Raw genomic sequence first — 27,745 nt, 5'->3', positions numbered from 1 at the left:
ACACCCTAGTGACCAGCTATATGTCCTTAGCAACACCTAGAAACCAGCCAAAAGACCCTAGCAATGTCTAGCAACTACCTGGCTACAACATCCTAGCAAACATCTAGAATACCCTAGAAATGTCTAGTAACCAGCCGAGAGACCTTAGCAGCAACAGTGTTGGGGAAAGTTACTTTTAAAGGTGAAGTAAGTAGGAATTCCGTTTTTGTCAAACAGCGACCCCTAGACTCGCTGTGGAGTACTTGTACTGTCGTGAATAGCACTCACGCAGAGATGGCTCGCACTCACGGCCGGATCCCCTCCCCCTGTACACCGGTACCTGTTCAGTAGGATGGACGCTGTAACGAGTGGAAATAAGGTATGGCCCCTTTAAGAGCTGCGCGCGCCCTGTTTAACTGTCGGCAGTCTGTATTGTATGTGCGCCTTGAACACCACATGTATACGGCGCCGGGTTATTTCTGTTTGATGCTCATTTTATCAGATCTGTTTTTTGCCGTAAAGCAATTCGTTACATCGCGAGACCTGATATCACGTGACACTCCCTGATGCTGCGGGCGGCCGGCTCAAAGTTGCAAGTGTGATTCTTCCGCTCACATGCGATAGGGGGGTGCAAAACGACCACCATTCAACCCGAAAAGAGTAATATAACCTTTCCAATGACTCCGAAGCTGATCGGTTGAGGTAAAAAACCTGCATAGTTCACCTTTAAAAGTAATGCATTACAATATGGCATTACTCTCTAAAAAAGTAACTAATTGTGTTACTTAGTTACTTTTTATGGGAAGTAATGCGTTCCCTTACTTTTTCTCATCTGGGTTGGGCTTGCTTGTTTTTTAATAAATCCATTTTTGGAAAATGTAAAGTCCCTTTCACACCAAAAGTGAAATGAATAAGCCTCAGGCTGAAGGAAATGCAAATTCACGCTTGAACAGTAGAGGCCGTAGCTCATACTAATCTTTCAGCTGTGATCCATTCTGGATCGCAGAGGAATAGGACAGGAGAAGTTCAACATTCTTACTTCAGCAATAAAAAAAGAGAGAAAAATAAACTTGCTTATTATTAGTACTGTATGGTTGAATAGGATCATTGAAGGTCAGCAGCAGAGATACGTTTAATAAATTAGATTAAATACGTAAAGCAAATTTGTGTATATAACATATTTAATTATTGCGGGTTTGTGTACGATCCTGAGTTAGCATTTCACTGTTTTTATTCATTTTGAGGAATGCTGAATCTGTTTTTGTGCATGTAAGGTGAGTAAATGCACGCTCACATTTTGTCTATAACTACAATAAATGTCATGTTTACGCAGCGCACACGTCTCTGCTCTTACTGTACGTTCACACCGCCGCCGACTTGAGCGTCAAAGAAGCTCTGGCCGCCCTGTCAAGGACTCTTGTCAAAAAAGTACGGGGAAGCTTGTTGACGCTTTGAACGCTCTGACGTTGCAGGGAGAATAGAAGTGTCACAACATGAAATGTAATAAACAGAAAAAACAAGCAATACATTGAAGAAACCTTTTATAATGACAGCATTTTTATAACCGTTTTGGTCACATTTGGTCGGGGGAAAAAAAAATAATTAGCTATTATTATTATTTGCATTAGGCTATTATTTGCATTAGTGCAATTGGTCAAATCGGTGTCACTGTGAGCAAATGAATTGCATTCCCGCTTAAAACGAGCATTCGTAAATATTTCAAATAAATAACGTCATGTCATAAATGATAGGAAACCCAGCAATGGCGATTATTAGCTTCTCCTCCATTTTCTCGGAACTAATGTTTTGGTAGGAACGAAAGTTTACATCGTATGTTTCTCCGGAATCAGCCAGCGCGAAGGACGCCTATATTCCGATTGGTTGCTGGCGTTTTGCCGCTGCTTGCCGCTGAACCGCGTCACAGCTCATTACCATAAAGTTGAGCTTCTTTCAACTTTCTGATTGACGCCCAAAACAGCTGAGAGAAGCCAACTTCCATTGAAAATGAATGACTTCCGGCCGCTTTGGAAGCTCAAGTTGGCGGCGGTGTGAACGTACAGTTACTCCTGATTTCTTTCAACATGGGGACAGGACAGATGTTAGTCAATACATGGGAAAACAAAGTAACTTGCATTACGGTACTTATTTGAAAAAGTAACAGATATTTTCTTGTAAATGTAAAAGTAATGTGTTACTTTAGTTGAAAAAGTAATCTGATCACGAAACTCTCATTACTTAATGCGTTATCCCCAACACTGCTTGACAATTTATGTATTATAAATAAAAGTATGTCATTTGATATTTGTGCATTTTAAAAAAGCTTTTTAAAATGGAACTTAACTATACTAGTAAATTATGAGCAGCTTAGGAAGTTTCACAAGTACAGTAAAATTACTCTTACTTTTATACACTACTACTATTAACAAAAAGTAGCAAACTACATTGAAGCAGGAGGCAAGATATTAGATATCAGATACTTTTATTTATAAATATAAACATAAAACAAGTTCTGTATCTGAGTGGAATTGTGGCAAACATTTTTTTTTAAAATAAATACATTTTATTTAATTAATTAATTTGAAAACAATAACATGTCTAATAAAATGACACATTTAGACCTAAGGGTTTGTTATATTAATATGAATGTGGAGACTATTACTTTAGGCATACATTTGTTCTAATTATGGATAACGGCTGGATCAATGGAGAGAATGGATTAGGTGGGATCACCTTCGCGTGAGGAATAGGGGTGGACGGTTCTGTTTGCTGTTGAAAGCTATGAATCAACATTAATCAGCAGTGAAACTGGAAAGACAGTGAGCTCCTCTCAGAACCAGTCCAAACCTCCCTCACATGTTCTCTCTCTCTCTCTATGGGTTGAAGGTCACAAGTCATCCCCACCAGGAGAGAGCAAACCCTGGAAATCGTCCTAGAGAATCGTCCACCTGACCTTCAGTTATCGTTGCATTGCGACAACCACACGCTCCTGCAGCCTTACTTGAAGATTACCTTCTGCTAGACTGGTTTACTGCAACTCACTCCTCACAGGCCCTCTTGAATCCATCCAACATGCTATTTTATTAGTCATTCAGCTGACACTTTCTTAGCCAAAGCAACTTACAGTATATTTATGACAGGAGAGTCCCACCCAGAGCAACCTGCGGTTAAGTGCTTCGCTCAAGGGCGAAACTGTGATGGAGGATCTCAGTAGCTCTCCACTTCATGAATCACAGCATCAACCTTCAGATTACTAGCTCAGATCTTTAACCATTGAGGGGCTGCTGCCCCCACCCCATTCTAAAATGCTGCTGCTTGTTATATTATTCATCATCCATAAATTCTCACATTATGTATTTGCTGAACTCCCTGTGTAAGTGTGATTCAGCTGCCAGTATCAAATTCCACTTAGAGATTCTAGCCAAGAGTGCAGCCAGAAGCCTTGGCCCCTGTTACCCACAAGCTATGACCAGACCGTACAACACAGTCCAGCTGCAGCAGCACACGTTTTTGATATCAAATATTCAAGGTAACATAAGAGCGTGGTATAACTTAATCATCATTGCCCTGACCTAAGTCTGCTTCAACCATTATTCATACATGACCTGACACCTTTCCAAAACTCATTTAATGAAGCACATGGCAAGTTTAATTAAGCAAGCGACCCTTCATAACACTGGCTTAACTGTTCGGAGTAAATCAGCTTCAACCTGACACCTTAAACAAGATAAATCTCATTGTTCAAGAAAAGTAGGACATTCTTTTTCTGAGATATAGATCAAAGAATTCCTGCGTTCAGAGAAATGCTTTGCAATTCCCTGTTGTACATGGTGGTCACAAATCGATAGCCAAAGGCAAAGTGAGAACTCAATGCTGAAAATCACATCCTGTCAAATTTTAAAGAGCAAGTATAATGGATGCATGAAACCCAAAACCTCTCCCTTTTTACTGAGCTAAGCAGCACCGCTGATCCCATACCACCATTGCTACATTCTATACACTATTCTACTTGATTCTATTCTATTCTCTACACAACTCCACCAGCAACCAGCCACCCCCGCTCACCCAATCGTTGATTTCCTATGTAAGTTAAAATCCATTTTTTTCTTGTCAGAAACAACTTGTCTGACATTTTCAAATTAGGGTACGTTTACACAATAATGATGTCCTAAAAACGGAAACGTTTTTCCTGTGCAATTTTTGCGTACAGACAATAACGTTGTCAAAATGATCCCCGTTCACACGGATCAGCGAAAACTACTAAAAAAAACGCTGTATTATACAGGCCAGGCCAGTAGTTGGCGATGTCACTTTGTAAAGAAACACTATGTACCTATACACTAAACACTTAATACGTCACCATTTCCACGAATTTGCGTAAACTTGTGTAGTTTACACAGAGACGATAACGGTATTGTTTTCAATAACTTGGACTATGAAACCTTAAACCTTTGCATTTTCAGACCCCCAAAATGCTGTTGTTGTGTAAATGAACGGCCAAAACGAATAAAAAGGTGTCGTGTAAAACGGCCCCCTACATGAGACACAGGGAAGTAAAAAGTGTGCTGGTCAGATATATGTTTCTAGGTAACACTTTTTTCTTTACAGTGTCCTTGTTTCTTTCTGTTACATGTACTTACCATAGTAATAAGAATAGAATATGCATAATTACATGCAACTAACCCTCAACCAAGCCCTAATCATACCCTAACCCTATAGTAAGTACATGTTGTTAATTAATATTACTCAGTACTAAAATATATAATTCCACTGTAACAATAGCCTTGTTTCCATTACCCTTCAAATTGCGCAAATTGAAATTGCGAAATAAAAATACGCCCAATGGAAACACGTAAATTTTGCAAAAACTCCCATATATCGCAAAAAAAAATGTACGCTCGCATGATGTGATTTTTCAGGCAATTCAAAAAAGGAATATTTCACAAAACTGCAATGTAAACAGTTTTTTCCGCATTTACAGGTCACCAGGCGTACTTAAAAGTCGATCATTCTTTAAAGATGACTCGGTATGTTTGGACAGAAGACGAGACAGAGTTCTTCATTAAACTCATAAAAGACAAAAGTATTACGGGAATACTGGATTATAAACAACAAAGAAATGCCACAATTTATCAAGACCTTGAAGCAGATTGGAGGGAAAAGCATCTCATATGTGGCCGCTCCCCAGTATAAGGGGCTTTCCTTACCATTAATGCTTGAATAACTAGCACTTTAATAACTTCTTCCATTAAAAATAATAGCTAGTGTGGTGGCTGGGATATACGTAAAAATGACGTTTTAGTCGCATAACATCGGTTAATGGAGACGTCGTCATTTCGCAATATTTTTTTATCGACATTTACAAAATATCGCAAAAGTTTTGCGCAAATCTGTAATGGAAACGCGGCTACTGACAGCTTCAAATAAAGTGTAACCTTTTTCTCATATCAACCTATCGTCCATAAGCACCCCATTGCTATGGGAACAACTAAGGCAATTAACTGCAGGAAGTTACCAATTGGCTCACCCATCCTGCAATAAAGCTAATTACATCTCTAGAGGTGCAGCCTGAGAATCAAATGTTTAATGACCTAAAACATCAATTAATATATCAAAATTAACTATATATTATAATATATGCTGTATAAATACTACTATACTATACTAAATAAATACTATAAATACTATCAAATTATATATATAATGTAGGCCTATATACGTGTGTGTGTTTGTGTTTGTGTGTGTGTGTAAAGGTATAATACATAAGTATACTATATAGTATAATTATTATTGAATCTTTAAAGGAGTAAACCCTATTTTACACTACTTTTGTTTTTACATTGCTCTGCAGAGAACAGCAATGCTGGGATCAACAAAAGCATAAGTTGAACAACAGAAAAAAAGGACGGCCCCACCCATTGTTTAACAACTTAATTTAATCCCTGACTCTAGATACACTGGTCTGGCAGGGTGGGGGCAAGTTGAATTATTAACAACAAATTGTTCCAAAATAAACACATTCAGACACACACACAACACACACACCACACTCACCACACAACACTTTTCAGCAAATAAAGCATTTTTTAATCAATTATTCACATTAATATGGTGTGGAATACCTCACATGAGGGCCTGGTTAAAAGCCCTGATTCAGTCTGAGAAACCACAGACACACTGGAGAAAATACGTGCTGCTGAGTTGCAGATACTGTTTGATCCACATCCTGCATAAGGCATTAAGAGCACTGGATAGAAAATGGGCCATGAATAATGTGTGTTTGTGTGTGAGTAGCCAACAGAGGTTTAGTGTCAAGCTTGGGGATTCAAAGGAAGTTGTTCATCTGCACTCTAATGCCTTACAAAAAACAATTTCCACTTAACCAACATTAACATTCTTGCTTCTCAAAGATAAGGATCACTTATGCATTGTCAATGCTGTTACTTCTGTATATCGCTCAACCGATACAGATATCAGGACCACGGACAGCTCCACAGACCAGGGGCACTTTGTCAAGCTCTTTACTTCAGTGTCACAGCAGCACACAGTGTCCTTATCTCAGCGCCACGATGATAACAGGCAGTATCTCTGGCTCTACGGTGAGCGTCTGGTGCTGTTATACTACAACAAACAGCATCTAGAAAGCTATAAGTGATTTGATTTCTGGTCACTCAACTCTGGCGGTAGCAGTTGGAGGTCGTGCTCTGCCTCAGCACCATGGACAGCTCCAGCACAAATGGGCACACATTATACACTACAAAGTGCTCACTGCAAAAGCACAAAACTCAGAGTGTGATCAAAACACTGCTTTCCTACTTATTAAAAGGCAAGCTATCCCTCTCTACACAGTCACCTTTATTTCTACAGCACTTTATAAAATACATACAGATTGTTTAGAAGCAGCTTTGCAGTGATAAACAGGAAAATAACAATGCAATGATGATCAAAAGACAAAAGTAAACAAGTTATTATTCAGTTGAAATCAGAGGACACCATCATAAACATTAAGGAGAACCTCAATATTCAGATTAGTGTTGAATCAGTATGGGTTTTTCAATTACTGACTCTTAAACTTTTAAATTTGCTCCCCTAATCTTGAGTATTTGGTTACATCTTTGTGTACATCAATTCCAGCCAAGATTCAGTAAAGGCATAAATGGGATTTTTATGTATTTGCATTCAATTTCCTCTCTTTATTTGGGTCATTTATCAGTAATTATAAAATCTTATTATAGGCAGGTTGTCTTTGCCTTTAAGGGGCTACATTCTCTGTAAAGCTGCTGCTGGAACAATGAAAAAGGGCTGTACAAATAAATTGGATTAAACTGAATTGTTGTAATGTATAATTAACTGGGCTGATCCCTCTGTGTGTGGGCGCTTCTGGGTGTGAAATGCATCGGGTCCACTTACACAAACGCGTGGTAAAGCAGCGCCCATCCTCGTGGTCTCTCGAGCGCGTCGTAGATGAGGGTTTGGATCCGTCGCGTCCTGATATTATTCCTCTTCACAGGACGCGTGTAGCCCAGGGGCGTCTTGGCGAGCAGACCGATGTTCTGTGAGCCCCGTTTGAAGTCCGATTCCCTGACCGAACCGACGAGAAGCAGCGCGCCGTCCCGTTCCTGCCCCGCGCACTGCTCCAGGTCTCCGGCCAGCGCGCTCTTGCGCTCGCGTGAATCCTCGGCGGCGTTAGTGGCATTTCTGGACCTGATCCCCATGTTCACTGCTCTCGAGCCTCGGCGCCGCGCGTGTGGAAGTCCGGGATGGGGCGCATGCCATGATCCGGACAGGGAAAGCGCGAGCTCCTTAATCGCCGTGGGTCATTTAAGGACCTCGTTCAGGGAGGGAGGCGCGAGGATGAGCTGGGGATTGAAAAAAATATTCAAGTGTCTCAAACGCACACACGCTCTCATACATTCTTCTCACAATGTGAACGGAACAGTACTAACTGACACCGTGTTTCCCGCACTATCTCAAACGCAACACCACGACTGAAGTTCATACGTACGAGTGCATGTACTCTGACTCCCAAACCGGTTCTTCTAAGTGAATCAAAAACACACAGCTCGAGTGTGATCCGATTCCCGAAGGAATGACTCTTACGAGCCGATTATTTTTAGTGAATAAAAGATATCAGAGCGGATGCTGAAATCATCCGATTCACATTCTGAACACGGTAGGCTATTACATCTGTCATATGAAACTGGAGATGATGAAACAAGAGCCGTTATTGCTGTATAGATATGGCTACTTTGGGCATGACAACATGTAGTTAGAGATACACAATATGAGTTAGGCCTATGTAATCGATGGTAGGCTACTTCATTAAAAAATAATTAAGTAATTAATTAATAACATTTTTGTTTTTTAGTATTATGTAGCATCATAACGCTACGACAAGAAGTCAGTGAAAATTCATTAAAAAGTAGCTGTATAGCCTATACTTTAAATTTATTTAGGAATTGTCATCATTCGAAACTGTCCAGAGGCAGCAGGCAATAAGATTTCACTTTTTTCCAAATAGGCTATATTTTCCGCGAGAATAGCCTACTAAAAGAATATAGCCTAATAATGGAACCGTAAAGGAATCGGAACTGGAATCCTTTGATTCATTATGACTCCCATCTTATCAAAAATGTTAAATGGAAAATCTGCGGTATTAGCTAAATGCCGACTGGCTCAACAGCGCTGACAAAGAGCATCTGGTTCATCCGCAACAATTGCATCTCCTCAGCTCGTGCCTTCCGCCGACACCGGGATGAGCAACACACAACGATGTCTGAAAGCATAAATATAACGGCGGTTCTGCTGTCAGCTGTACACACACACACATCTGCCTTACCGTATTCTCCGCGCGGCCGCATGATTGCTGATCCGAATTGATCCAGTGTGCTGCCGTTGCTGGTTGAGATGAGGGAGGAGGCTCAGACGGTGGCGCGAGACAGAGAGCTTGTGGGCACGTGACACACTACTGACAATACCCAGAATACCTACTGCATCTGCTGATATTCATAGTGGACACTTTGCTAGTTCACTACCAAAGTTTATTTTGATAAAGACATTAGTACTTTCATTTAAATCTAATATTTAATTTTACCTTAATTTCTAGAGTCATTTTGCCATTATAGAGTACAATTAATTATTATAAATAGCAAAAAAAGGAAAAAAAAGAAGAAGTAGCAAAATATAGTAATTATTTTGATGTACCTGATTAGACGCACTAGGGGTCTGTTCTCTGTAAAATAATGTGCATTATGTCTTAAAGTAACGGCAGTAACTGCTGTTTATGTTTTTAATGTTAATCAAACAACAAATTATGTTTTATTAACAAAGCTCGGGAGGAGCACGTTCAGTTAATTAACACGGGTGGAGTGCACACAGCAATCAATGATAAGAGGTATAGATTCAGCAATCTCACCTCACTCCATTGATAGTTTAGCAGCATCCCTCCACCTCCCCTTCTCCACACTTCTAGTCCTAAACACTTATATAGGGGGGAGTACTCTGGGTTCGGGCCAAACTCCGAGCTCGGAGCCCTCCCCCCGGACAGCACGCCAAATACGCATTATACCTTACCCACTCTAATTGTATGTAAGTGTGAACTCGTGAAAAGACAAAAAAACACTTCCTGCTCTTGACTGAAAACCTTTTGTAACTTTAATAATGATTAACCTTTATTTAATTTATACATTGAAGATTATATGTTGTTTTACATTTGATTACTTTATTCAGTTTCTGTACCTGAAAACTACCATTAGATACCTAAATAACCTTAAAAGCGCTGTTTATTTTATTTGTATCTTTATTCTATTGTATTTATTTGGTGCTGTTGCTTGTAGTTTGATTATTTCTTATTTTCTTTATTTTTATTTGACAGTAGTCCTTTTCCCCCCTGCATAGCCTAAAACCGTGATAAAAACCAAACCGTGAGTAATTTGAACCGTTACACCCCTAATGTATATGTCAGACTGTGGCTGTCAACCAATCAGAAAGCTAGTCTATATGGAAGAAAATGAAACATCAGTATAGGTCTTTTCAGTTTAAGAATGATGAAAACTAAGAGCTATATACTGTACAAAACCTCAGTGCCAGAATATAAGTCTACTCAGCATAGACGGTTGCAGTGACATGTATCTCCCCTCCCTTGTTTTATACTCTCTTTGCTTTGCTGTGTAAATTCCTCCTTTCACCACATCTCATGTCCCAGAAGCCCCTCTCTAATTTCTGCTGAATTCTAATACTGACAGACCTGAATCTGCAGTATGTATTTGTGCATGTAAAGAATGAGAGGGTAAAAGCACCACAAAATGTGCTAAACGTAACTCAAGGTTTCTTTTTATCTCATGCATACTATTGCTGCTTCTTATCATATTGACTATTAATTTAAAGTAAATACACTTTGTGTACAGTAAATACATATATACTGTAAATATAAATGATAGTGCCAAATAATATTCTGAATAATATGATGTATACAGGAACACATTTTTTAGTTTGGTGTTGTTGTCTTTATACTGTATTGGGTTGTGGAGGTACAAAAGACAAAAAAGGTTGGGAAACACCGCAACAAAGCACTCTAATCTGAAACTGAATCCGAGAATCCCACAGTGAAGCATTTCTCTGGATTTCATTTATCATTAATGAGATTTACACTCTTTCTGAGAATAAAGTTTCTTAGGTTTCAAATCTCACACATCAGAGCAGATGAGAATATTCAACACACACAGGGGTTTTACCGTATGCGTGCTGTCTTATCTAAAGTTGATTGTTTTCCATGAGGATGCTTTTCTTTAACCTTGTTGTTAGGTGTTGTTTAGACTCTACTGTGGTGGGAGTATCTAACCGCTCTCTGCTGAATTCAGATGCATTATACAGGGCTAGTCAAGATGGCTGCTGAACTCTCTCTTTCACTCACACACACATCCACAAAGGTGTAAATTCACATTTTTAAACTCAAACACTGAAAGGTGCTGCTTAAACACAGAAGCGCTGCGCTGTTACACGTGATCTCACTCAGAGGCCCACAGAGAAGAAAATGAAGAGTTAAATCAAGTCGTTATTTTTGTTGTTTTTTTGTGCTCAAAAAGTATTCTCGTCGCTTGATAAACTTATGGTTGAGCTGAGCTGTAGTCACTTGGACTATTTTAACAATGTCTTTACTAACTTTTCTGGGCCGGCAAGTTTCAATTACAATAGAAGCCTATGGAGGAGTGAGACAGCTCTCAGATTTCATCAAAAATATCTTAATGTGTTCCGAAGATGAACGAAAGTCTTACGGGGTTGGAACAACATGAGGGTGAGTGATTATTGACAGCATTTTCATTTTTGGGTGAACTAACCCTTTAAATACACAGCTTTATGGGAAACTCTAAGGTGACCCCAGTGCTGCAGTGCATCATGGGAACATACTTGTAAATCAAAGCACAATCATGAATCTCTTTATCTTTGGCCTTCTCTACTCTGCTTATCCAGTCATCCATATCAATTCAAATCCAGTCCCAATTCTCTTTTGGGATGAAGCAGTTATAGTAGATGTAGGCTTTCTTAATTCCTCTTTCTATGAACACAACCAGATTACAGCCATAAATTTATATGATTTATAAGCCATAAATTTAAGTGCTCGTGATGTCAAACAGCTGAGATGCCGTTAACCTTAGAGCTTCACAGAGTGGCCATAGTTCAGCTCAGAGAGTCTGCCTGTGACACCACGCTCTGACATACACATCCCTCGGGAGAGCAGGATCCTACGGCTACAGAAAGAAATGGAGGAGAGAGAGAGAACAAGCAAAGCTGGGATGAAAAAGACAAACCGATCAATAAAAGTGAAGTATCATCAAAAATGAACTAACTTTAAAGTTAGGCTCTTGGAAAGTCAGAGAAGACGGCATCTTCTCCTTGTCAGAGATTGGAGGAACAGCAGAGCCAGGGGAGCTGAAGAGACGGGAGGAGAGAAAGAAAAGAGAGCATCTTTGTCAGGGTGACAGGGGGTGAATAATTCAGTCTATGTCCAGCTGCTGGGTTAAATCATCATGTTTTATTCATTCGCAACAGTTTCAGAAACCTAAAATTCCCATTGGATACATTAGGACAATAAGTAACACATCTGGTGCATAATTAACCTTCGGTTGGCAATTCCTAGTGTGAAAAGCATATGCAGTACACATTTCAAACAATTTACTGAACACTTTATAGTGCTTTTTATTAAAGGGTTAGTAAAGAAATTGTCTGACAAACACTCAAGATACACAATATTTAGCAAATATTTAGCGTAATTCTAAATCTAAAAAAAAAGAGAATTAAAAGTCTAAACAAAGAAGAAAACACAGAAACGTTATAATAAAGTTTGGGTTTACCAACGCTGCATTTATTTTATACAAAAATACAGTCAAAACTGGAAAATGCTATTGCTGTCACAATTATGTTTTTTTTTTTTGTTGTTCATGGACTTTTAGTTTGTAATTCTTTAGTTTCTGGTTTCACTTTGTTTGATTTTCCCGCCACTCCTTTGTTACCATGGTCACCGTCATTATGAGTTTGTTTGTTTCAGCTGTAGTTTATCACCTCATTTGTTAGAGAATTTAGTTCCGTTGTTGAGTTTTATGTCTGGTCATGTCTGCATTAGCGTATTTGTTCCTAATCGTTTGCGGTGTATTATTATTAAAGATTGTGTTTGAACTTCATAATCTGCCTCTTCAGTCTGTCTTCCTTTATACCATGCTGACAAATGTTTTATATGTTATTACAATTTAGGCTACAATAAATGTTTTCTGTTTTAATATATCTTAAAATGTAACTTATCCCTGTGATGGTAAAGCTGAATTTTCAGCATCATTACTCCATGATCCTTCAGAAATCATTATAATATGCTGAATTGGTGCTCAAGAAAGATTTCTTATTATAACATGGTCTCTGAATACTCGATTCTGATTGGCTGGAAGGTGTGCAATAAGTAGCCTAGGGGATAACCAACAGCTAGCTGTGCATTAAACCATTTTATGTGGCCGCTTTTGAATCAGACACAGAGATAAAGTAATGCGGTAAGATTACATACATTTATTTGAATTAATGAATTATAGCATTTATTTGAATTAATTATCGAGAAAGAGAGAGAGAAAGAGAGAGAGAGAGAGAGAGAGATTCGTACCTGCGTCTGTTCAGCTTCTCTATTACGAAGCTGTGAGTTTAATTACTTCAAAAAAGCGATGTAACCCCCTCATTGCTGAGAAATATAATGTAGTGATTCAGTAGTGAAGCTACTGTTACTTGCTATTACTAAAAGTCGCAGGGCAGTGTTGATAAGTTTCTGTGCTCCTATTTCTGTGTGTGCGCAGTGCAATTTCCACTCTCTCTATGTGCGAGTGACATATGTATGTGCACTTCAATGAAAACAACGCATTAATATAGAACGGTGATTAAAGTGACCTGGAACTACCGGTGCATTAAACGGTTTTATTGCACACCTTTCAGCCAATCAGAATCGAGTATTCAGACAGACCGTGGTATAAAACCGTTTAATGCACAGGTAATTCCCAGTCAGTTTTATCACCATTCTATATTGATGCGCTGTTTTCATCGAAGCGCACATACACACACGTCACTCGCACACAGCTTCATCTAACTGCTAGATCTAAGCCGTCACTGACAAAAATAACGGCAATTTTACTCTTCCGGTCAAATATTGATCTGCAAACATCAATAACAGCTTTGAGTTGTCAATGCTGGCAAGTCACCATGGTATTATGGGTTAACCCACGTACGGCTAGCTGTGCATTAAACAATTTTTATGCACTTTGCGGAGGCAACCCGGTTCTTTGCTTCTACGTCATGCATTAAATGATGTTTCATTAAACAAAGTTCGAAAGGAGGACATTCAAATAATCAAGCCAATCAACTCGTCATCAACAATTACCATGTCTATCCTATCAGTATGAGAGGAAGCATACAGAATATATTCACCCAGTCGACTCACCTACATTCCTCCACAGTTTTTTAATTATTTTTTTTATTTTACCTTTATTTAACCAGGGTAGAAAATCACATTGAGATCAGTATCTGATTTACAAGTGAGCCCTGGCCAAGGTAGCAGCACACATTAAACATGATAAAAACAACAAAGTATAATTAAATACATAAACAATAATCACAACACACACATACACTGACACACTCACACTCTAACAAACACACACACACACATACACACACGAAGCAAAGATCTAAGATCTTTTTAGTCTCGAAAGTGTAAAAGAACAATTTTTTGTAACATTATAAAACTCTTTAATGTCAGGAGAGACATAATGGACTGAAGAGGGCGGGTTTCTATGGAGGGCCTTAAAACAGTTGCGTTGTTGTTATTTCTGCTTCATACGTGAGTTACTTTGTAATAGATTTTTTTCACAGAACCAAGATATGCTATTGTTAGTATTGTAATGTAAGCTAGGAACAGGACAGTTTTGGGTGTCATTGTTTATCTGGAGCTGCTGGCAACAAACAACTCTTGCTTGTATACTCTTGTCCACTGTATGTTTATTTTTTGTTCTTTCTTGTTCGTTTGTCATCTTTGCTTTATTTTTCACAAAGTATTATTTTGCTTTGCCTCAAGCTATGATAAAGAGACATCCAGTCTTGCATTGTGTTTTTGTGCATTTTGGGGGCGGAGCATTGAAGGGAGGGGTGTGTTTGTTTGGCTTGATTTCAAATATCAAGTGTTTCTCAGAAATCACTTACTGCACCTTTAAGGCATGAGATATTCGTGTTAAATTTCCATTTAAACTTTTCACTTAAATGGTTGTGCTGATAAAATAATTTGTAAAGAAAATGTTGTTGTTACGTTAGAAAATCAAAATATAAGCTAAGACATTTGGACCCCACTGTATTTTTATAGAATCTGGTTAGCCTGAAAGGAATGAATTAAAGTAATCTCTAAATACTGCTCTTTGAAGTGTAATCTGTTTACTCCATTGAAGCGACTCTGAAATGGCTTTTATAAGATTTAGTCCAGAACAGCACAGGGCTGTTTAAATGTCAGCAGTAATGTAAATGACTCATCTGCTGACAGGAGTTTTTAATAAAGGTGGAAATGAAACTAGCACAGCATCTGCACATATCGATAATTCACTCGTACACACATAAAGCAGCAGGGAAAAGACCCAGGCACAATTCAGAAGAATAACACTTATACACTGAGGAAAGGTACATACCTGCTGCTGACCCGAGTGTGTTTGACCTTGTGTGTGTGAGCTGTAAGGAGTGTGAACTATAGGGTGAGTTAGTATATCTTCTTGCTTTCCTGAAAATAGAAATACTGCAGAGAAATGAGCTCATCCGTTGGCAGTTACACATCTGACCTCTTCAGCGCACAAAGACACACACAAAACAGTATTTACCTTCAAGGACTTTTGATGAATAGAAAGTTCAGCATTCATTTGAAAAAAAAATTGTAACAATGTAAAAGTCTTTACTGTCGCTATTGTTTAACTGAATGCATTATTGCTGAAAAGAAGTAGTAATTTCTTTAAAGTGTGCAGCTCTGAAACTGTGTCACCTCATAATGCATGCTTACTAACCACAGACTAATCGGAAACTAATTGGCATAGACCTTATCCAGAACAGCGCTATGACAGGAATGAAAGCGAGGCTGTAAGGGGTAGACATAAGGCTACTATATTTTTAAAGGCATTCACTGTAAAAAAAAAAAAAAAAGTTGTATAAAGCTCCTATCATGTATTATTTTCCACAGCTCATATTGTCTGGGTTTTTTTTTTGTTTACTGAAATCTCTTTGAAAGTTATTTTTTGGAGCGTTTCGTCAGCAGAACAATCCAAAAACTCATCAATTAACAGTATAATAACCCACTGAAGAGATCACAGCCTCGCTTTCATTCCCTTTAAAAATCAAAGATGGCGCTTCTGTGAATAACAAGGTCTATTAAAAGTTCACTTTGCATGGCCTATTTTAGAAAAGTGAAATCATTTTAATTGTAATTATGCTATGACTACTAATAGTTAGAAACAAATGACAAATTTAAATTGGTAGGCCAGAGGCCAGAAACATCCCAAGTAATACATTTTCACACATCCTGAAAAGTGAAGCCAAAACATTTCAATCGTGGTTGGCTGCTAAATAGGTCATAAACCCCGCTCTCTCCATGTAATCGAATGGGACGGCAAACTAAAAAATCCAATTACATTACCGAAGATGGTTTCCATTTTTCCAATAAGTTTGGTTTTAGATTGTGGTTATTAAAACAGGGTATAACATCATGATTGACAGCTTTGTTGAGCGAATGAATTACGTAATCAGCAACGACCGTTTCTGGAATATTTTTGGTTTCATTTTTCTACAGTGGAAGGAAGTGGAGACGTGACATCTTTTTAACAGTCTATGATTTTACACATATTGTATTCATTTCAGATGGATTTAGAAAAACAATAATTTATAAAAAAAATGAATCATTTGTGCAACATAGATAGAGTCAACTGAACAAAACAGCTGTGCATTTTTTATTGCAGGCAGCTTCATTGATTATAATGGGAGCGATTTAGTTTTGATGCCCGCATTCAGTTTAGACATGGCATAAGAGACATCTCCTCCTTTATATCAGACAGATATGACTGTAAGTCAATAAATAAGTATCTGAGTGAGTGTGTATGATTGAGAGAGAGAAAACACACTGAAAGTGAAGGATCTGTAGCAGTGAAATATTCAGCAAGCTCTAATGAGACTGACAATTACTCATCTGCTTAACTATACGTCTAATGAAGAGTGCTAAATATATCTCACATTATTTCATCACACGCAGTTCCACAAGCTCAGTAGAGAGTGAGATTACGCTTATGCTCACTTGCTGTGTCATTACATATCATAGTCTCTCTCTCTCTGTCTCGTTTACATAAGTGGAGGCACTTCTGGATCATCCAAAAAGTCCTTTGACACTGGCCTCTCCTCGATGCCACAATGCTGGTGAGGCTGTGAGAGTTGCAGGGGCTTGTGGGAAGACTCCTTTCCTTTGGGAACAATGTTGGCAAGACTCCCAGCCAGACCGGGATCCACCTCCAATAATTCACGCCCTGGCGCTGCCCTGCAGAGAGACAGATCTGTCTGAGATTGCCGTTTTGTTGTATTTGAAGAATTTATTAGTCTATAACTTTAGTCTAACTGTTCAGTCAGCACAATCCCTGCAAAATTGGTCGGTTTCCCCACCTGCTCTTTGCTAAATCCCATCCAATACAAGGACACACTCTATATGACAAATTTGACCCTGGTTACTTCATGAATAAATGTCCTAGTTCTTATTGCGATTCATCAGTACACCTAGCCTGGATGCCAGCCGAACTTAGCCCCGCCCACAACATTTGAGGATGGGAAGTTCAGTCTGGACTTGATCCGTTGTGAAGCAAGTATGCCCGAACCAAAGCTGTTCGGACCAATCAAATTGCCAGGGCGGGCTTTATACGATGATGGACAGAGGATCAACCGTAACGTAATCATCCACGTCATCAAAGAGCGCTTGGGTTGAATTCTTTTACAACAAAGGTGGCTGCCACTGGAGATTTTAGATGTGTAGATTCAGCCATCGCGTCTGTTATAGAAGATGTAGACAGCGCATTATTTTAAAAGAGGAGCAGAGAACCGCGATCAAGGCATTTGTCGATCCAATTGAGTGCAGAGGCATTTTCTTTCCTGGTTCGGTTGAAACACGCCCCATAATCACAGCCCAATGGAGCAGTATCAGACTCACATTCTGACTAGAATCTGAGTATGACGACGTCAGGCTACAGTGCACCATATTCTAAAGAAAAAAAAGTTACGTAATAGACTGCATTATCTATAAACCTCTAAAATGACTTTTCAGACATAACAGGCCGTGTAGGTGAAAACAATAACAAATGAGAGGTATTTTACAATTATAGAAACAAATTTTAGAAGGACTTGCCGAGGTGCATCAGGGCCGGCTCTAGCCCTTTGGTTGCCCTAGGCGAGATTGAGTTTTGCGCCTCCCAAGTTTTAGTCTCTCCAAAACTTCAACAAGCAAATTATGACTTCAACTGTATAATAAATTGTTCATACAAATGCTACAAAGAACGTTCAATGATATTTTTATCATCCTACATAGTTGCATTGTACAAATACATTTTGTCTGACCATGTAACTTGTAGTATATTACAATTACTACCACCACTACTATTATTAGTAATCTATTAGGCTGCTACAAGACTAAGGGGGTTTCGGGGGTATGCCCCCCCGTAAGAAAATTTTGTGCATTTTAATGGTAAATTCACCAATCTGGTGAACTTTGAGAGTTCAAAATTAAAAGCTCCAACCCTTATTCAGTGTGCAAATTTGAACAAAGAAAAATTCAAACCTCTTTTAGTTACAGTGTCTGTCTACATTACACTACAACATAATAATAGTTATAATATTAATCCCATGTCAGTAATAGCCATAAGCTATTGTAAAATAAATGCACTGAAAAATAAAGGAAACTTTCATAATTAATTTTGTTACTTGGAAGTAACCCAGCGCCGCCAATTAAACAAAACAAAACGAATGGGCCGATGTACGAGTTTTATGGGCCACTAAGACAAAATAAATAAATAACAAAAGTATGATGTATCGGCCCAAAAAGCACGTGGAATCTCTACGATCCTGGGGGAAAAGAATTCGCTCTCGGTTAGTCCCGATGGCCATGCCTGTGCTGTGCACAATACTAAGTAAAAAAAAAATTTCGTTTGACACCTAAATGGCTGAGATGAGAAGACTTACCTCTATACTGGGCTTTCTTTTTATCTTGTTGCTTTCTCCGTTTTCGTCCCTGTGCATCAGAGGGTTTCGATCAACGCGCCAGCAGCTGAGCACTTGGCTAACGTAACGTAACGTAACGTAACGTAACCCCCCCGTTTGGAAACTATCGACAATAAACGTGTGGCTGAGTGAGGGGGCGCCTTAGGATGATCATGTTTAATAAACGTGTTTTTGTTTCGCTTGTCATTCTAATTCTGTGATTAATGGGAAGTAGGCCAAGGGCGACATTAGAGTGCGCCCGCGCGCCGCGCCCCCAACACATTTGTCGCCCCAGGCAACCGCCTAGTTCGCCTATAGCAACCGCCGGCCCAGTGCATGAGTGTTGAGTGCCCAGAATAAACCGCAGATTTGAGGTTTAAACAATTTTTTTTTTTTTAAATATGCAGGTTTTCTTCTCCGCCATTGACGCTTGCTGGTTGGTGCGAGATGCATTCTGGGATACCTGGCTGTCTCAAGTTTGCACACGTTACCTCCTGATGCATCCTCGATAAAATGGGTAGAGCAAGAACACATCCAGGGATCTGAACTGTGCTTGGCTAGATGTGAACTTTGAATTGGAACAGTACTTGGACAGCGAATGATGAAGTTTAACAAGTCCACAAGTACAGACAAGAATGCATATTGAGAAAGGGCTCATGTTTATTCACTGCTTGAAAAGTAGTAAGCAGTGAGGTAGGCTGATAAATGCCCATTAATTCACTGCTGCTGTCCACATGACAACATCATCATGTTGTACTTGCATAGAAACACAAATCCCAGTATGATGCCCCACCCATCAAAATAACAGATAAATCAGCCCTGACATGCTGTGGACTCAAACTGAAAGACGTTTGTCTTCAGCACACAGCAGGGCTTTATTTAAACTGTGTGCTAGTACGATCCAGGGCAATTTCTGCTAAATTATTTAACTACACAATAACACTAATACAGTTTGTTATTTATAGTACAGTATTAAAGCCCCTCTTTTTATCTCTACTTGCACCTCTTTCATGGTTTAAGAATGAATCACTGAAAATTTAATTAGTGCGGCAACTGCAACCTGATTGGACTCTGAATTACAGATAGTGTGCAATTATATTGTACTTTCAGAGCCAATCAGTGCCTCGGCGGGTACATTATCACACACACAGATGATTTACAGAAAGTGCAATGATTTCCTCAGGGGCAGGAACACAAACACAGGTGTGTTAATGTGTGACCTGAGAGTCTCAGTAAATAATAACACGAGTGTATGTGTGTATGTGAGAGCAAGAGCATCTGACCTCCCAGTGTGTCAGGAGGTCAGGAGTAATAATCAGGTTCAGATAATGTCATCCATCAGGATGAAGTCTATGTAGTCTATGGAGGAAGTGTATGTGTTTGTGAGCGGAATGACAGTAACTGGCTTATTTGCATCTTATTTGCATTTTTATTAGGTCCTTAATGTTATACCCTGGTGTTCACTTACTGCGCTGATAAAGCGACTGAAGGACACACACCGACAAATAATCGCACAATGGAATGAAACCTTAAAGTCATCGAACTAATTCCACAGGCACACGGGTTAATGCAAACATGCATTAAGACCCATTAGACGTGCGTGCGCACACACACAAGGGATATTGTTCTGTGTGAAAGTGAACCCCACAAGACCTGCTGCTGTGAACTGCAGAGATAAAACTAGAGGACGAGAGGGAGGTCTATAAAGAGATCAATTATAAGACAGATAAGCGTGTATGTGTGTATATATTGCAATTTAGTCTTTTAGCAAACTTAGCTCTAAAGCCACATTCCTAATAAGAAGCTCAGTGTCCCTGGAGTGACCTGCAGTTGTGTGTTTTGCTCAAGGACACAACTTCGATTCTTGTCATCTTCAATGGATAGTTCAACCAGAAATTAAAACACTGCCACCATCTCACTCACCCTCATGTCATATGACTGGCAGATTTTTCTTTTTTAGTGGAATACATGAGTTATTTAGCAGAATTCTGTTTTAAGATTTGTGTATTTGATATGTGAACCAAGGTTAAAAGCTAACCCCGACACTGACCAAGGTTACATTTATTTGGTCTGAGTGGCATAAAGACCAAGATCATAATATTAAGACATGAATACAGTGACACACACATTCACATAGACAGGCAGCTGAACTGCAACTGAATTACCTGGTCTCTTTCTTTGTATTCTGGTTACTGGTAACACTGGTCGGCCTTACTGTGGGTTTCTTTGGTTTTAACTCTCCATGTGCCTAGAAAATAAACACAAATATATCAGATATATTTTAAGGCACAGGCTAGTTTTACACAGTCTGGATATGTATACAAAAACGAATCTACTTGTAAGTGAACTTATCATTCGACTAGACTTTAAGAAAGCTGTTAGCAGGCACCTTTATACAACAGTTTTTTACGGTTCCCAGTCCATTTTTTTTTTTTAGTATGTTAGGTTAAACATTACACTACCATTCAAAAGTTTGGTGTCAGTAAGATTTTTCCTTTTTTTAATGTTACAAAATATTTTTATTTAAAATAAATGCTGTTCTTTTGAACTTTCTATTTATCAAAGAATACTGAAAAAATGTATCACAGTTTCCACAAAATTATTAAGCAACACCACCGTTTTTAACAGTGATAATAAGTTTCTTGAGCAGCAAATCAGCATATTAGAATAATTTCTGAAGGATCATGTGACACGGAAGACTGGAGTAATGGCTGCTAAAAAATTCAGCATTGCATCACAGGAATAAATTTCATTTAAAATATATAAAAACTAAAAACAGGTATTTTAAATTGTCAGAATATTTCACAATATTACTGTTTTCACTGTAAGTAAATGCAGTCATGGTGAGCTAGAGTACATAAATATATAAGAAAAAGTTTGTATTTTAAGTGCTGTGAATGGTCACCATTTTTTGCATCTTGCAACATTTTTAATTATATATTTGCATTCAATAATTAATTTTAAATGTACAGCACGTCACACCACAGAACATGTCAACTTTCTCAGCTAACTATATTATGGCACAGTTCTGGGATTATATTTAAAGGGATCATTTTAACATATTATATTTGATGAGATTCCTCTTGCTGAAGTTCATGCTGCACATACTGACAATCAGTTGTCGAATATAAGCTTAATGATATTTTTAGTTTGGAAAAGATCCTCAGATTTCATTCTTGTCACTGAGGGAATAAACCCCCTATATATATGAAAACTGGAATGGAAATGATGTTCAAAGACATCAGGTGTTTGAGAAGTGTTTCAGGTGTAGTGAGCTGTACCAGAGGCATGGTGAGTAGCAGGTGGCCGGTGGTTTGGGATCTCTGTGCTTTGCTGTTGTCAGGTGTTACTTCTGCAGGCAAAACCAGCTGGAACACCTGCACACACACATACACTTTTATTAATGTGGGGTTTCAAGCACTTGCCACCATAAAAGTGAACTACAGTATAACTAGTCACAAACTCCATCAATATATCCATCAATACTGAGAGTCACACACACACACATGTACTGGGTTGTGGTGAGGCGAGAGCCGTTACTTTGTGCTGGTCTGCGGCAGATTTGTGAGGAAATGAGGCAGAATAAAGAGTGTAGATTTACTGCTGGCTAATCAGCTTTAAAGGTCAAACTCATCAGATGAGAGTGAGAGAGAGATGGAAAGAGAGAGAAAGAAAGAGAGATGGATAGTCTACCTTTCCTTTGACGGTCACTCTAACATATGTTGGCTGAACATCCACATCCAGCAGGGAGGTGTCCATGTGCCTACAGCACAGAAGAGAGCAATGTGAGTGCGTGTGCTGTTAGGAGAAAAGTTACTAAATGACGACCAAATACACTCAAAGTTCACTCAAAGTAATAGTACTAAAATACTGCTAAATCATGACTGGGTTATTTTGTGGCGAGTGTATCTGTACCTGTAAACATGTAAATCCAGAACCATGCAGTTGTTCTCATCCTCAGTAAGACTGAAGTCCAACCTTACAGACAGAGATCAGATTGAATAATTATATCCAAACTCAAACCGTTACTGTAGTATGTAGTGTGTGACCTCATTCGTGTTGCAGCTTGGAGTGATTTATGATATAGGCTATATATTTTCTGTGTCCTAGTTCAACCATCTTACATGTTGTTGATTCTCACTATAAATAGAATTATGTTTTCAGTTGTGCTTTTACGACTTGTATGCCCTAGCCTCATGTAGCACATGAGCACAAAAATTCGATCATTAAATATTCAAAAAAAAACATTGAAATGAACCATGACCTCATCATGCACACCAGTGTTTGGACATTTGCATTTTGTATTTTCTCCATGGGTTTGGGGGGTTTTGTTTTAAATGTCGATTTTTGGCTTGTTTCTTTTAACCTGTTAAATGTCACCCCCTTTTTAAGCATTGACTTGAAAATGCACTGAGCTGTAATGGTTGTAATTAATGAACAATTTGGAATACAGACCTACGGTTGGTTTCTTTTTACAAAAGACACAGATTATTGCTGAAAGCAATTTTATACAAAATATATATTTTACTCAATATTTTGGACTTGCTTTGGAATGGCTAGATAATTAAAGCCATATTCCTAACCAAGTTGTGTTCCAAATTTGAAGTTGATATCACAAAAATACCCAAAATAGCCACCAGTGACACCCATACTCCACTGAAATGATTTTTATGCATTGCCCTGTGACAAATACATTTCTGTCACAGTATCACTCCTATCACAAAACAGTGGCCAAATATGCAACAGTTTTTTCAAGATTAGAAAAATATTTGATTATTAAAATTTTGCAGTAAATTCAATTGTATACAATTGGAAACATGTAACTGCCCACTAAAGGGAGGAGCCCCAAGGTTTTTTAAAGGTTTATCAGCACCATTTCCATGGTAACGCAATGTCCAATTTCAAATGATGAATGTTTAATTTTTGAATAAACTTACATGAGTCCTGACCCTTTCAGATCAGAAATTCAAAATTCATTTCTGACAGTATGAGTAAAAAGGTTTTATCTGTCCACTAGGACACAAAGTCAAGGTTTAAAGTACCAGACTGTGCCTTAAACATTTGCGACCTTTGTGAGGTACAAAGGAATAACTTTTGGTATTGTTTGAAAAACGTATCAGCAAGTAAATTAGATATTCTCAAACACACACATTCAAAATCTAGTTGTTTGCTTTACACGTCAATCGGAAGGTCTCTTCCTGTCTAAACAGTTTTTGAACAGAATAATCTATATTGTAGACTGGTAGTCAAATATATGGCACAGGATCATGTATTTGTGTGTGTGTGTCTGTGTACTTTGGCTCGTTGACGTTCAGCACTCGTCCGTTTGCAGTGATCAGAGTTCTGGGGGGTTTCGTTTTAGGCTTCTCCCTGTAGAAAGAATTGACTGCTAAGTGAAGGTGTCTACAGCAAAAACATTCAAAAGCTTAATGTCTTTCTCTCTTTGTATCTCATAAAAATGTAAAGATGGTGAAATGGCATCACAGTGATAATTAGATATAGATACCATTACAGTGATTTAAACCCCTTCTTAGTTAGCAAAGTACCTCTCTTTCTCATTGGCCCTCCTCTTGTCCTCCAGATGGCGATGGGTCTCTAGCCTGGATTCTGGTGTGAATGCGCATGGCTTTTCCCAGAATTCCCTCTCCTTATCATCTGCGTCTGTGTGAGCTTTGGAGCTTGATTCTGGATTTTGATGGGTCACATTTTGGTTCTCAGAGAGCGATCTGTGAGAAATCATTACAGTTAAGTCTCATTAAAGGGAAAAACTCACAGGACAGGCACAAAGCAGATAACCCTCACTGTTTTACCCAAAACTCCATAGTACATTCACATTCACAGAAAAATCCTCAAAATGTCAGGTGCTTCATTCTTAGAGAAGCTTTACTAAGGGGATTTTGGGGGTAAATAAGTATAAAATTCGTATGTACCTTCCACTGTATGAATAATACCCTGATTTTAATGTGGTTCATTTGCTTAAATTAATTTTCAAAAAGGTCATTTTCAGGGTACAGTCTGTTAAAGTTCATCTCATGCAACCCAAATTGTCTTTTGACCCTCCCAATTCAGTTTTCCAAACCTCCGCTCTCTTAAAGACACTCACTGGTTTATTTGAGGATGCTCCTGCTTTTCTATGCCTGAGGTCTCTTTCAAACCACTCTTCTGCTTCTCTCTCTTCTCTAAATACTCCGCCTCCTGCTCTAAAACATGTTCCCTGACTTCATCCAGTTCCTGCAGTGCCTGGATACGCTCTGCTCGACCAATTTCTTTCCCGTCCAACCACTGCAAAGCACAAAAGACAATCATTCATTCCAATGGCGTTTCCTCCGAGGAAGCAAGGGAGGCAGTGTCTCCTCAAAATAAGTGTATAAATCACTTGTTTATTCTAAAGCAACACTGTCCAATAGCAACACCCGCAGGTAAAGTAACAGCAAGAGTCTGCGTCTCTCGTGCCCCCCCTGTGCCTGGTGACTTTTAACAGACCCCCTAAACCGTGCAGTGGTTTTGGTGGGGGGTAATTGAGAATGAATGGGGAAAGTCAGGTGAAAGAAGGCAATGCATCTATCGCACTATGATTGGTTATGGTTGGATGTGATTGGTTTGTGCGATAAATCCCGCCTCTTGTTTTCGTGTGTGTTCGTCGCGAATCTGTCTAAATGAACAAAATTATGCTGTTTAGGAAGACTAATTAAAAAAGTAAATAAACCTCTCAGCCATTTACATATCACTGCTTTATCTCACGTCAAAATTAAATTTGAAATGGACTGAAAACCTAATGACTGTGGGGTTTTTTTTAGTGAGCAAACAATCTGGTGAAATTAAATCTTCGTCTGTGATTTACCGAGCTTGATAACTGATGAAAATAAGTTGACTATTAAAAAGAACAGCTGAACATCTAAACATCTGAACATCTTTAAATTGTGCCTTTTAGTTACTATTTTGGAATAAATGTAAAAATGCTTTAAAAAAACATCTTGATGAGATTTATACTTGGTTTTAATAAATAGAACATTAATTACATAGTTAATAAAAATACTAAATAGAATTTTATTTGGTATCTTTTTTTATGTAGGTTAATGTTCATTTAACCAGGAAGTGTAACTGGGACATGAATTTACATTTGATTTATATATATAAATAAAACATTAAGTAGCCTATATATATAACATTAAAAAAACCAAGGACTTTGCCTCATTTCAGAACACCACCGCACGCCACTGATTCATTCATTGAACAAGGCTAAAAATGTCTCTCTACTGTGCAGTACCTGTAGTTGAGGCAGAACTGCCACCACATACTGTCTGTATCCCTGAAAATCAGCACAGGGGTTTCCCACCAGGTAGAGCTCTCTGAGATGAAGGTTCTGCTTCAGAGACTCCACACTGCTCAGCTTTCCCACGAAATTCACCGTCAGATCTAGTTTCTGTAAGCTCTCGCAACCTACAAACAAAAAAACACAAATATATTACTATGCGCATATAAAGTACATGAACTGGAGTGAAACAAAAACCACATACAGTATCTTCTGGTTAGAGTATATTTGCAACAAAACACACCATGCTTTCAAACAAAACCATTCAAAAAGAGATGTTACATTTTAAAATGATAAATCCATGTAGATATACTGCTAAAATTAAGTAAATTAAGTATAACATATAAACTGTTGGCAATAAGTTAATAATGAAAAGAAAATCAATGAAACATTCTGTCACCTTCTAAATTCTCAATGAATTCGATGTTGTTTAGTGCCAGATTTAAATATTCCAGCTTCTTTAGTCTTCCCACATTTTCTGCAGAAACAAAGTTAACGTTAGACTATAAACAGCCATTTAGTTGTTGTGTTCCCACTGATATGTACAGTAATGTCAGATTACCTATTTTAGGGATGAGGTTGTTTTGTAAGTAGAGGATTTTGAGGTCTCTGCACCATCTGTGGATGTGCTCGATCCTCTCGATGTCCTGCTGATGGAGGGAAACCTCCTCCAGGGAGAAGATCTCACCATTATTGTGTTCTGCTCTGCGGCGGATCAGATCCTCACTGACTGAGCAGAAGAGAGAGAGTAACGTTAGTTAGTTTAGCTACCAGCTACACCGCAAAAACAAAACAAAATCCCATTAGAGTTTATTTGGGAAGAAATATTATTTATTTAAAGATGCATAACTGATCAATAAAAATAATTAATAAAAATATAGTCTTCACATAAACAATAAAGCACTTACTGCGGACCATGGCTTGCTTGCGGTAGTGTTAGGTGTTGCTATAGAAACGGACACGCTGCAAATGCAGGAACTTGTGCTTGTGTTTTCAGGCGTTTCCGTTGAAACATTCCAGCATAGCAAAACACCAGAACCGGACAATCATTTAATATTCATTTCGACAAGAACAGCTCTAATACGATGTAATCCTTGCACATGTTTTAAACTATGTTTATAGCTAATTTTTATCAAAGAAGCAGAGGCAAATTTGCGCTCTCGTTCCTCCGTTTAAATATTCAAGTAGCAATTCTGTCATCTAGCGGTCAGAGTGAACAAACAAGACTGACGATGGATGTAGATTTTGTGAGAGTTGGGGTGTGTGTGTGGTAGTGGTGCTGGATGGCACAGGTAGGCTAAATACACATTAATTGCGCAGATATTAACATAAATAAATACATTATATTAAAAAAAAAACATTCTTACAATTAAACAGTTAAACATTTTTTTATTCATTTTTAACGATTGAAAAAAATAACTAGGACATGATTAATCACACTTTTTTTCTGAGTAATCACGATGAATCGCCATTCAAAAACCTGTAATAATTTCACAGAATCTCCAAATGAATGTATAAACAACACAAAGACAGTATATTTTAAATATTTGTCTAACAGGTAGGAAATAGGTCTATACAGAAATTTAATAAAGTTTTCAAACAGTTTGCATTCCATACATTTTTAAATTATATATAAATTAATCCTTATTAAAGTTACAAAAATTCTTTTGTAACGTG

At 38.3% G+C, this 27,745-nt stretch overlaps 2 protein-coding genes across 2 annotated transcripts in view; both read right to left on the bottom strand.

The window, feature by feature from the left end:
• Positions 1–5,203: 5,203 nt before the first annotated feature.
• LOC130073372 (uncharacterized) overlaps positions 5,204–27,745 on the bottom strand; it is a 44,702-nt gene continuing 22,160 nt past the window's right edge. Inside the window, exon 2 of the mRNA XM_056238734.1 lies at positions 5,204–5,215. The gene's annotated coding sequence lies outside the window, so the exon portion shown is untranslated. The remainder of the gene's footprint in view (positions 5,216–27,745) is intronic.
• On the bottom strand, positions 16,448–27,194 carry dnaaf11 (dynein axonemal assembly factor 11). The gene is made up of 12 exons (XM_056238733.1): positions 26,977–27,194; positions 26,631–26,798; positions 26,469–26,546; positions 26,024–26,196; positions 24,860–25,038; positions 24,303–24,482; positions 24,052–24,126; positions 22,672–22,734; positions 22,450–22,519; positions 22,038–22,133; positions 20,922–21,004; positions 16,448–17,053 (listed from the first exon to the last, which is right to left on the bottom strand). The coding sequence occupies exons 1-12, from the start codon at positions 26,984–26,986 to the stop codon at positions 16,861–16,863; spliced, it is 1,368 nt and encodes a 455-aa protein (XP_056094708.1). The 5' UTR covers positions 26,987–27,194; the 3' UTR covers positions 16,448–16,860.

The sequence above is a fragment of the Rhinichthys klamathensis genome, unplaced genomic scaffold, assembly GCF_029890125.1.
Source record: "Rhinichthys klamathensis goyatoka isolate OS25496 unplaced genomic scaffold, OSU_Roscu_1.1 h1tg000534l_1, whole genome shotgun sequence".
Classification (NCBI taxonomy): Eukaryota; Metazoa; Chordata; class Actinopteri; order Cypriniformes; family Leuciscidae; genus Rhinichthys; species Rhinichthys klamathensis.
The sequence above is the reverse complement of the archived record's forward strand: the minus strand, read 5'-3'. Positions and strand labels throughout refer to the sequence as shown.

Bases quoted from the DNA above. Each gene is read 5' to 3' on its own strand.
- dnaaf11 (XM_056238733.1), bottom strand. The intron at 24,483-24,859 runs GTGAGTGTCTTT...GATTTCTCACAG, and splicing joins GAGCATCCTCAAATAAACCA to ATCGCTCTCTGAGAACCAAA. The intron at 22,134-22,449 runs GTAGACTATCCA...GTGTGTGTGCAG, and splicing joins GAGTGACCGTCAAAGGAAAG to GTGTTCCAGCTGGTTTTGCC.